The following is a 12127-nucleotide window of genomic DNA, read 5'->3' as shown; positions in this document are numbered from 1 at the left end:
AATAAATTGATGGATGGATGCGTTGGAGGACTTGATTTAACACAGAATAGACAACATACCCATTTTAGGGATGAATTTGAATTATGCTTACTAAAAAAAAAAAGTTATAATGACCCATGAGAAGCAATCATGTGGCGTAAATTGGCCTCAAGGCTGATGAAGTCAGATGTGTGTGGCTTGGCTGTTATATAAGAGCAGACCAGCATATGGCGCTGTAACCCTAAATAGCCAGAAGAAAAATACAGTGCGCTTTGCTATACCGTAATATTTTCATTCATTACGATACATTTGGAAGGCGGGGGTCAATGTAAATGATAAAAATGGATTGATTTTACTCTAAAAGAATATTATTTTTCACTACATTGTAGATTATATTCTATTTACCAGCAAGAAATCACATTTATTACTTAAAATGACATTTTCAAGTGGCACCTCTATTTGATCATTTACCGTAATCAGTCACGCTGTCAGGGTGAATTCTCGCGATAGTTGCCGTAGCTGACATCCTAGGAGCAGAGCAGGGAACTTGACATGTCAACAAAACAGATAAATTATCACCACACAGGTAACATTACACGTTGTCTAATGTTCTGTTACATTAAAGTGAATTCCCACTGAGATGTAAAGTTTCATGTCGTGCCGAAATAGTCAAACGACACTTAAAAAATGGACCGAGAGAAAGTGTCGTGCGTGTGGTGTGACTGTCCACTTAGCTTCTGTGTCAAACGCTTCACTAAATACATGAAGCTAATCAAAACGTTATCAGGCTGATTTATTTTGGGTGTGGTGTGTGAAGTACGGGGCAGTATCTGACTGACTTTTACTGATCTGAAGGGACGTTTAACGGTTTCCGAGACAACGGAATACAACTTATATTAAAGGCTATAACGTTAGCTCGGAGACTTTGTCAGTGTTAAGCTAAACAGCGTTTCTGTTGAGCTTGTTGATGACAGCTGTGAAACTTTCAGAGAGCTGAGCTGCATTTCGCAAGTTTATTAATGGTGTTGTACTTCATTAACCACACTAATGAGGCTGATTTACAATTCTGTATATGCTACATTTATATATTTTACTTCTGCATTTTTTTTTATGTCTTTGATTTTCATATTATATTTTAAAATATGTATTTGTAAGAGCATTGTTGGAGGGAGCTCAATGCAAGACTTTTTATTGCCATTGATTGCTTTTCTGCATTTGTGCAAATGGTGATAAACAAATAACTTGCTCAGTGCCAATAGTCTTATACATTAAAGATCCAGTGTATAAGATTTAGGGGGATTCAGTGGCATTTAGTGGTGAAGATTGCAAATTGCAACCAGCTAAAACCTCTGCCAGTTAGGATTTAATTGTTTTCCACATATTTATTTATTTGTGGTGGTCTGCTATGATTAAAACATCTGCCCCCACAAATAGATATTCCATTTTTGGAGCGCTGTTGAAAAATAGATGCTGTTTGGTTATGCATTGCACTTCAGAGAATATTTTGGGCACATTAAAAGTAGGGATGGACAAATTATCAGCCTGGCCAAGTATTGGGGCTGATATTTGGCATTTTGTCGATTATCAGTATCGGCGTTTTATCGTAATGATTGCCAATAAAATGAATTATTTAAAAAGTGCGAAAAAAATGGGAGCATGGGAGGAACTTTGGCTTTGTAAAACCCAGGGAGCTGTTTTTATTTTTTAATTTTTTATCAAAATTTTCACTTAACGTTGTAAAAAAAGTTGCTGGGAACTTTATGAATATGATGTTGAAAGTCTCAGTTTTTATTAAACATTTGCCAAAGGCATTTAAACTAAATTTTGTGTTGGAGTTTGTTGTATTCCAAATTCTAAAGATATTCATATTTATTGTTAATGAATATTGGTTCCAAATATTGTTTATCATTCCCATAAACTACTAATAAATGGTATCTATATTAGCCCTGAAAACCAATATCTGTTGACACCTAATTGAAAGTTAAATTTAACACTTAATTCTTTTGGATCCAAAAGCAGCAGCTGGTCCTCTCATCCATTGATCTGATCAATTCTAAATGGATCGACAGATCATTATCCATCCTGCGAATCAAACTGCTGCTGAGGAAAAAAAAGAACTCGTGGATCATTCATGGGCCCACAAAATCCTCTGAACTAAGAGAGGGGACACAGAATTATATAGAGAGGACAAAAACACATTCAAAAGTAAAAAAAAAAAAACAAACCTGAATTGTTCAAGAGGTTTTCACTGAGACATTTTTTTCCGTTGTCCAGCATGTCACAGATGGGCTATTAAGCCAGCACCTGCTAATGTGTGCTCAGGTTTACTCTAATTCAGACAATCAGGGGGGGTTTATCATGAGCCATATGTTTTAAACTGGTAAAAACATGGAATCCAACAGTTGTCAAAAAATTTTTTTTTTTTTTCCAAAACTGCACGTCGCAGAGGGGCTGCTAACTATGGTGTCAGTTGTAATGGCCCTATCTAGAGCCGGTGTTTGGTTTGTCCGCTCTGGGCTACTGTAGATACATGGTTCAACATAAAGGACTCCATGGTCGAGGGCCTGCTCTCTATGTAGATATAACATCTCATTCTAAGGTAACAAAAACACTCTGATTCTTATTTTTAGGTGACTATTCATTAAAGAAAACATACTTATTAAAATCCATTTCTGCTAGTCCCCTTAAATCCTTCACACTGGAGCTTTTCAGGTGACTTGCTCTTTAATTTTAGACACTCACCTCAGAAGAAACACGATGACCTTGGTTAACTTGTCCATTTTTCTTTCTCCTCATCAACATTTTCTGTTCTGTAAATCACTTCCTGTAGGCATGTAAGGGTGTGCGCAGTGTGGAAAAGCCTCACAGGTAACCTCACCTGGACCTAGACCTCCTCCACCAGCATCTTCATCTACTGTCTCCATGACAACCCCTCCGCTAGTGTCGCCTTTTGGCGGGCAGCCCCCGCCACCCCAGCAGCAGCAGCAGCAGCAAGCCCAGGCGGCGCGTGATGTAAACACGGCCTCGCTGTGTCGCATCGGTCAGGAGACGGTCCAAGACATTGTCCTCAGGACGATGGAAATCTTCCAGCTCCTCAGGAACATGCAGGTTTGTGTCTCTGCCTACACGCTTGTCAAATATGGTCACACTTCCTCCTGACTTTCTTTTTGCCTCTTCTTCTGTCTGTCCTTTTTGTGCATATTATTTTCAAAAGTCCTAACACCCTTACAAGGCACTTCATACAAATTATAACAATAGCATGAGTGGAGTAAAAACTGCAGCATGACACAACATAATCAAACCGATCTGTTCAAAACATAAAATATTGAATTTTAATGATAGAAAGCTAAAACATGAGCAGAAAAAAAACTTTAAAAGAATATACTAAAATAGTAATAATAGGTCTGATGATAAAATGACAGAGCACTATTATGCAAATAACAAAACAGCTGTCATTCAGGAGGACAATTCTTTTATAATGTGTTTTGATGCCGAATTTAAAAGCATGTCAGTGTCAGCAGATTGAATACTTAATGGAAATCTCTTCCAAAGCCGAAACATCAGTAAAGTCAAACAGCAGAAGCTTCATCAACCCATAATTTTTTTACTTCCACTTAGGATCAGCTCTAAAGTTTACACCAGTGACACTAAGAGAAATAAAAGGAAAGTAGAGAAAAAGTGCAAAAAAAGTGCATTAAAGCAGGTTAAGAATGAGTTTTTCAGCATAAAGATACAAAATCAGCACTAAAGTCTCAGTAGGAAGGAGAAAATTGCTTGTACTGAATTGGTAAAAATATGGTCAATGTCACAAAAAGCACCAGAACACTTGATGTTTTTGAGCAAGGAGTCCAAGCAGGTACATAAGAGCAAAAATAAAACCCAGCCAAATTCCTTGAATGTGAACACATACCTGGCTAATAAAGATGATCACGATTCTGAGGAGATGCTGATGAATAAGGCCTCTTTTGTTTCAGAGTGGAAAAACAGCCTGTCATGTACCAGGTCGTTATTTATTGTGGCCAGATTGTTGAAATCAAAGTTTTTGGTGGAATAGTACAATTGTTGGTTGTCCGCCTACCAGCGCAAAATAAAGTCATGTATTTTAAGTATTATGATAAGAAATTCCACACCAGCTTAACAATGATTTTCTTTGTGTTTTTTTCTGTGTTATCGGGGCACTGCTCTCTCTCTCTCTGTTGTCAGAGCTATTTTAGATAAAGATCGATGATCAGATCCACAGACCAACTTTGGTTCTACATTTGTTGTTGGTGAAGCTAAACTTCTTGTTCTGAGACGGCATGCCACACAGTGTGTAATTTGAAATATGATCAATGTACAGTCCTCAAAAATTAGTCTGAGAACCAGATGAAACTGCGAGCTCATGTTTGATTTGCTCGGCTAGATGCCTCTGGTCCCCCTCTTGTTCAGATAGATTTCACATTAGTTTATCTAATTTGGTTCAGGTTTGATACAGTGACTGAAACTTGTGTTTTCATACTTAAAGCCTCTGGAAATGTAAGAATGCACTAATTGTATCAAAGTTAAGAGTCTCATTAAGCTTCTACAAAAATCTGAGTGAAAAAAAATGTTCCCATGTTCCCCTATTAATAAACCCAGTTGAAAACAGCTTATTCTGAGGATAATTGCATTTCTCCAGACTGTGTGGGCGTGGCGGATCACGTTTTAAATGACACCTCCTTGGATCCCACCTATGTCAACTGTCTCGAGTCGGCGTGACTCTGGGTGCATTCATAAATCCAATCTGACGCTCTTCACTAAAATGATGTTTGAAGCCATGGAGCGTTCTGTTTCTCCATGAATTAAGGAATGGTTAAGTTAGTCGAACAGTCACTCCGTTCGGCGCTTTGCCCGGAGTCACTCTGACACTCCTAGAGTGCCGTACGCTGGATAACCAAATGGTACGTTCCAGCTTTCTTGTCTACTGCAGAGCGGTGTACATGGGAAACCAGTCTATAGTCTATTAAAAGGGGTATTGGAAATTTAAAATGAGCTGAGAATTTTCAGATTTACTGGCATTTGCGAATTGGTCTGGTGATACGAGGCGACTCACGAGTCATCTTGATACCTCATATGTTTCTTTTACAAAGTAGAACAATCAAGTGATGACAGAAAGCTGTCACATTACTTCAAAAAGTTAAGCTTGTGGATTATTTATGCGTTTTATTCAGGATATGAGGAGTGTTTATATCAGTTTGTTCTGCAGGTCACATGTAGTTCAGCTCTAAAGGTGTCCCGAAGACGAGGTCAGCATGAGTTTATCATGGATGTCTGCCTGCTCCTCTGAGATGCTCGCCTTGCACCTTGTTAAAATCACAACCAGAGACGGGCCAAACAAGCACGTCTCAGCCACAGAATGCACAAACAGCATTGTTGTGACTTGTTTTTTTAGATCACAGGCTGTTTTTATACTCATAAAAATTCTCCATTTATCTCCTCTTCCCTGCCTCTCTCTCCCTCGGTCTGTCTGTCTCCCCCCTGTTTCTCTGTGTCTCTCTCTTCACTTTGCCTGCCCTGAAGGCAGGCTTGTTTCATGTTATGTAGGATGTTTATAATCAGACAGTGCTGCCCCAGAGGCTTGTCGATTTTCTCAGTAAAAACATGTCTTGTTACTCTTTAACATCCATTGTAGTTAAAAGCCAGTGATGCCGCCTCAGTAAGAGAGTGAGGGAACACATTCAAAGTGCAGCAGCTGAAGCAGTTAACCTTTGATGCAGCTGAGGTTTTGTGTTTGGTAGCTAAAAGTGGGATTTTATTATGTATTATTAAGGCTAGTCACCATATTGTTGCATAAACACAAACACATTTTTGAGCTTTCTCTACAGCTGTGTTGCCCTCATTCTTAAGTGGAAAGAAAACTATCACTTTGTTCAAATAAAAGTGGTGTTCATTAGTGGAGGGATTTTTAATGAACTGTTACCAGTTGGGGAACAGCAGAGGGTTTGTAGTGCAGTTAGTTGGGATCAATGGCTGTTTCTTTATATTAGCAAAAGCAAAATTGTGGGCTTGTACTTTACTTAACACAACATTTCCTCTGTTGTGCTCCTCAGCTGCCCAATGGTGTCACTTACCATCCCAACACCCACCAGGACAGGCTGAGTAAACTCCAGGAGCATCTACGGATGCTCTCTGTGCTGTTTCGCAAGCTGCGCCTCGTCTACGACAAATGCAATGAAAACTGTGCCGGGATGGACCCCATACCTCCAGAGGTGAGACACGGTGACACTGACAGAAGCTTTCGCATGCTGTCAGTCCAATTGACAGTGGAGAGTCGGAGAAACATGCTCACTGTCAGTCACTTGTACTCTCAATCATAATGTTTCGGTCATTGAGTCCAACATACAGGTGCATATCGAAAAATTAGACTATCATGAAAAAGTTAATTTTTATTTGTAATTGAAATATTTCAAGCATTTTTTTTATAGCTTATAGCTTATGAAAATCAGAAATCCGGTATGTAAAATTATTAGAATATTTTAAAAAAAGTACAATACAGAAATGTCCAATTTCTGAAAAGTATCTTCATTTATATATTCAATACTTGGTTCAACAATGACTTGCGGCGGACCCTCCTTGTGAAGGGTGTCTATAATTGTCTTCTGGATACCTGTCAAGTCAAAAGTCTTTCCCGTGATTGTGGTTGCGTACACTGAACTAGACCAGGAGATAAACGGTATTCATACAGTTTGAATAGTAATTGTCTCAAACTTGAAATTAAATATTGGTGAAAAATAGTTTGTATATGTGATTCGGATCCGGCCCAAAATTTAATGGGCGCGTCCTCGGCCCATGCTACACCCTTCCAACAAGTTTCATTGTACAGTTAGATCAGTATTTTTATCATGATCCTGCTGACAAGTGAATAAACAAGAAAGCAAACAAACCAAACCAAAAAAATAAGCACCTTGGCAGAGGTAAAGACATGAACAGACAGAGAGCCCTTTTTTAATCCTGATGCAAAGCGGAACACGGTTTCAGAGCATGCAGTTGTCATTTTAACAGCCAGTGCCCACATTGTGCAAGTTGCGGCCATCTGTGCGGTCATCGACATGTAGTTTGTAAAATTAGGTAAATTAGGTATTTTTGGAAGAATGCTATTTTGAAGCAGCAGAAACAATGGCGCAGTATGCATTATTCATATAGAAAGATGTGGGTTCACAATGCGCATACACTCGTGAGTTGGGTGAAATACCATGTCATTAATCCTAAAAATCTTAATGACATTATGTAAAACGTGAACATAGCAGAGAGCAGAGCAGAGCAGGTGTCTGACTTCTCATTAAAATAATTGTTTTGTGGATTTATGCACAAGAAGCAGCGTGACTACATTGATTATTTCACGAAAAGTTTCTGTTTCCTCTGTTAAGTTTATTACTACAGTTTTGCTGCTTCAATGTCCCAAGATATTTGCTGCTTTTCAGTGACATGACTGCTCTTACCATAACACTTTCAGCAGAAAATCCCTCGTTTTTCCAGTTTGCTAAATCCACTATGTAAAAAGCAGTGTACCTGGTGCAGGTGCATGCCCTAAACACACCACAATCATTCTGCCCCTTGCTCTTTTCTCTGCACCCAAATTTTGAGCAGTTAACCAGCAAAAGTGGATTTGTACAGGCCCTTAATGCACTTGTGCCATGCATTCTGTTTAAATAGGGCCCAGAATCAGTTAATAAAACATAAACCTGACGGTAAACAGGGTTCAGACTCAGAACAGTAACATGTAGGAAGAGTACATTGTTGTACTGAGGTGGTTTCATGAACAAGGTCTATTTAATTTTTGACCCATTTAGAAGGTCATGTTCACGGGTTTAATATTGATTGTTATGAGATGTTTTCTTTTGTCACCCAACCTCAAATCAAGTTTTTCTTTAAGATATTTACAATACACCAACTTCTGAAATTACATGGTGGTTGGAACTACATTTTTAGTGACGTGATGATTGATCCTTCCAGATGCAAACGTCAACTTGTGCTGTTTAAGCTTGTCATTTTTTTTGTGTGTGCTCTCAGCCACTGCCTCATATAGCCAAGTTTTTCATATAAACTGCCTGCTAAATTAGGAAGCTGTTAGTTTAAAGGAAGTAGGACATTTTTACTGCCCCCCCACCACCACCACCAAGTTGCTCACACACACACATTTTTACCCTAGGGGGCTCTTATCTCACCTACTCCCTTTAGGTCTGTCTTTTCTCCACTCGCAGCAGATTCATTGGTCGCTTCAGGTGAGTCTCCAGAGTCTCTTTACTGCTGGTTACGATCGCCATCCACCTCTAGGAACAACAGCACTTGAGCTCAGCCACACTCCCTCCCCGCCTGCCTGCACAGACACACAGAAATACACGTTCATGAGCGCACACACACACATGCATGTGGTGCACTTACACACACTGGGCATGCACTGTTCGAGGCTCCATGCAGAGCTACAGCGAGGCTATCCACCACTGTTTGATTGGATTTATGACTGCGGCAGTCCCTTCCCAATTTCTACAGATTGGCTCGGAGCTAATCTCTCTCACCAGACTCCTACTGAGGATAAAGGAGGATGTGGGAGGAGACCAGTCTTAAATTGGAACAAATTTGTGATGGCTGCCACCGTGTACATTTTCCACATTGAATAATACAGTTGCTCAGAAGCATTTCGAATGATCTATCCACTGGTTGCTCCGAATGACTCTCGTCTGCAGTTCCGCCCTTAAATCAAACCCTATGAGAGGTTCACTTTGACATTTTTCCTCTGCTGTAATGACTCATTACGCCATGCGGCTATTTCCCTTCCTTCTTATTTCCACCTTATTTAAATGTTTATTCGTGTCCCCCTGGAGGCTGAGACCCAGTCCAGTGCTGACCAGCCAATAGCTCAGCTCGCCATGTTTGTCTGAGGCTGTGGGTTGTTGATTTTGGCCCCGGCACGCATGCCATTTATCATCCCGCAGAATTCAGGTGCCCGCCTGACAGCCGCTCACTATTGGCTGCTTGAAACAGGAAGTGGAATCAATGACTCGGGCAGTGTGACCTCATCGCAGCCTAATTAGCAACAGACCCGTTTAATGAACAGCTGGACCAAGTGCACACATCAGCGCTTTTCTCTTTTTCTCTCCAGCTGTTGTCCAGCTTTTGCAGCTTTTTCCTTCCCTCTTTTTTCCATCTCACACTTTCTGTACTTCTTTTCTTCTTATTTTTCCCCCTTTCTTTCTCACTCTGATAGCTGCTCAATATTTGCTCTCTCTCCGTTTCCTTCTTTCTCTCTGGAAATCCATTTGTTCACGTTGGCTTTGTTTCACTCTCTTTCTCTGTCATTTCCTGCACTGTTCAGCCATGCTATTTAATTTCCCTCTCCCCTCACACGCTCGCTATTTTGTTGTTATTTTTTTCGTTTTGTCTTCGCTACCCTTTTCCTTTTTGTCTCAGCGAAGCAACCTGGAGAACTTCATTAGCCCATTCTTCTCTGTCAGGCAGGAAACCACATCCATCTTCCTGTGGAAGAGGCAGGGGTTATGACTCACACTGGCACACACGCACCCACACACACACACACACACAACTCCATCCATGTTTCCCACCCTACTCAGCACATTTCATTTTCCCCCACATGCTGCCAAAATCAGCCTGCTACCTTTAAAATTTGATATATCATTGGCTCCGGTTTTGAAATTATCTAATGAAAAAACGTTCCCCTTTTCCCTACTTAAAGTTTCTCTGAGCCAGAGACAAGCCCATAGTTTGTCTGATATAATATCCTGCACATGTCCTTGCTGTCTTTTCTCCCTCCAACAGTCGGTTTGCAGTTTGGCGTGAAGCTCTGCCTGGAAACTGACAGGAGCGCAGAAAGACATCAAGATTTTTACATCTCCCTGTCGCTCTTTTCACCGCTCTCTTGCTGTTTTCCCACTCATCTCCCTGCTCACTTCGACCTTATTTTTTTCCCCTCTGACTGTCTGACATTTTGCCCATCGTCTCACAGTCCTCTCCTCTCTTTTCATCTGTCTCTCTCCGTCTACCTTCCATTTTTTTATTCCTTTCATATTTGTCTTGACGTTGGCCTGCTCCTGCCGCACTCAAACACCAGTCAGTCATTGCTTCCAGACCAAGCAGCTTTCTCCAATCATTGTCCAGTGTCCGCAGGGCCTCCACTCCAGCTGCAAAGCCTCAGGTCAAACAGTTTGGAAAAGCAGAATAATCCAACGAACTTTGTGTGATTTAGATTAGCAACGTGCCAAGTCGTTATTGGAGCAAGGTGTATTTTCCCACCGTATGGCAGTTTTTTTTGGCTTCCAGTTATTTTGAGAGTCTCCTACCTAATCTGTGTTTGTGATCTTGTCTGGTATGACAGTTTTGTTTTGGAAAGGAAACCTTGGAGAGTTTTGGAAGATGTTGTTTTTTCCTTGCAATAGGAACTTCTTGCTTCCAGTGGAATAAACAACTGAAGGATGTTTTTGCAGTGTTAAAGGTGTGCTATGCAGGATTGTTGGTTACTGTAAGTAAACATGGTGGTTTGGGTAAGCTAACTACAAAATAATGCAGGTTTTGGACATATGGGTCGTTTGCAATAGTCCACCTTTCACCTTTTCTTCCCCTCTCTGTCTCTCCATCTTTTTCTATCTGTCTCTCTCTTCCTCTCCCTTTGTCTCTCTCTCTGTCTTTTTCTCTGTCTTTCTGTGTCTTTCACACAGCCAGCAGCTTTATCATCAGCACTGTTGTTATTGTTTTTAACATATTTTAAATGTCTCCAGTCATAATGTCAGGTAAAAATATTTCCCTCTGAGAATACTTTGGCCTAACACTGTGTCCTAACAACAAGTAAGCTCCTGTCTGTCCAAAATAATTTTGTTAAATATGGACCTCTGTAATGTCATGTGAACAAACCACTGTACCTGTCAGCTGTCCGCTCTTGTAAAAACGTTATGTATGATATTAGCTGTAGGCTTAGATTTTAACATGTTAACACAAGTTAACATGCTTGCCAGCTAAAGTGAAAGTGAAAGCTAACCCCAGATTCATTGGTGTGCATTGGTGTGCATTGGTCTCACTATATTTGGGTTTTTTAATGCCTGCTGCTTTTGGTCTGGCACCTGGTCGCCCGGCCTCACCTGAGTGCTGTGGCGGTACACGGCAATAAATGTCCCGAACACAGAAAATACGAAATACAGGCAGTCGGCAGAGTATCAGTAGAAAAATGTGCTGCCACACGCTTATAGTGGCTCATAAGTGATGATTGAGATTGATTACTTCTGCATGAGTCAATAAATTGTTTTTTTTAGGAAAATCATGCATAGTATATCTTTAATCGAAACCTGTTAAAAGTTGTGTCATACGTCTGAAAACAGTTTGTGGATTTTTGAGAGTGAGAAACTGTAAAATTGACTTTATGCCAACATAACTGATACTGTGTATTTCCTGGACACTCTGCACTCTAGCACAGACATTTGTCTACATTTACTCTGTATTTCCATTCAGCAGCTCTACAGAGATCAGCAAGCATATCATCAATCACACGTTTTCCCAGAATAAATCTTTTTATGTCCTTGCTGTACGTTGTAACAAGAACAGTGTGTTCTGAAGACATCCAGACATTACTTGATGGGTGACTGCAGCAAGCCTCCTGCCTGCCTCCTCCCCCGAGGTGACCACTAGGGGGCAGTGTGATGCAAAGCAGCAGGCGGTGACCCTGTCGGCTCCCAGGAAAGCCGCCGCGCCTGAAGGCTCTCTGGCACATCAGCCTCACTGTAGTGTCAAGCAGACAAGGTCAAGCACACAGAGCGTTTAAAAATGAATTAATCTCCCACTCGCTTTCTCTCTGTGTCTCTGCACTGTCTCCCTCCGCACGCTGAAGAGAGACGAGTTGAGACTCAGCCTGTGTTCGAGAGCTTACACAGATTCCCCATTTTCACCACTTCATGGGAACAAGATTATGAGACAGCACAAGGGGAGCTTCAGTATAGGATAGCACTCATGGGTTGAGATTTCCCATACGCATGTAGTTCTGACCTAACTGCACTCAGCGGGCTTATTGGAAAAATGTAAATATGCAGCAGCATGCTTTTAATGTATTTGGATCATGTACAGAATAAGAGGAGAGAGGAACAAGGGGAAAGTGCATCAGAGAGCGAGTTTTATTCCGCTTTATTCATCT

At 40.8% G+C, this 12127-nt stretch overlaps 1 protein-coding gene across 2 annotated transcripts in view; it reads left to right on the top strand.

Annotated features, from left to right (window-relative positions):
• Positions 1–488: 488 nt before the first annotated feature.
• med30 (mediator complex subunit 30) overlaps positions 489–12127 on the top strand; it is a 48520-nt gene continuing 36881 nt past the window's right edge. For both annotated transcript variants that reach the window (XM_042507235.1, XM_042507234.1), the window contains exons 1-3: positions 489–565; positions 2810–3087; positions 6048–6206. In XM_042507235.1, the coding sequence (XP_042363169.1) occupies positions 2902–3087; positions 6048–6206 (345 nt within the window). In that variant the 5' untranslated portion in view covers positions 489–565; positions 2810–2901. The remainder of the gene's footprint in view (positions 566–2809; positions 3088–6047; positions 6207–12127) is intronic.

Source organism: Plectropomus leopardus, chromosome 18 (genome assembly GCF_008729295.1).
Source record: "Plectropomus leopardus isolate mb chromosome 18, YSFRI_Pleo_2.0, whole genome shotgun sequence".
NCBI classification, from domain to species: domain Eukaryota; kingdom Metazoa; phylum Chordata; class Actinopteri; order Perciformes; family Serranidae; genus Plectropomus; species Plectropomus leopardus.
The sequence above is the reverse complement of the archived record's forward strand: the minus strand, read 5'-3'. Positions and strand labels throughout refer to the sequence as shown.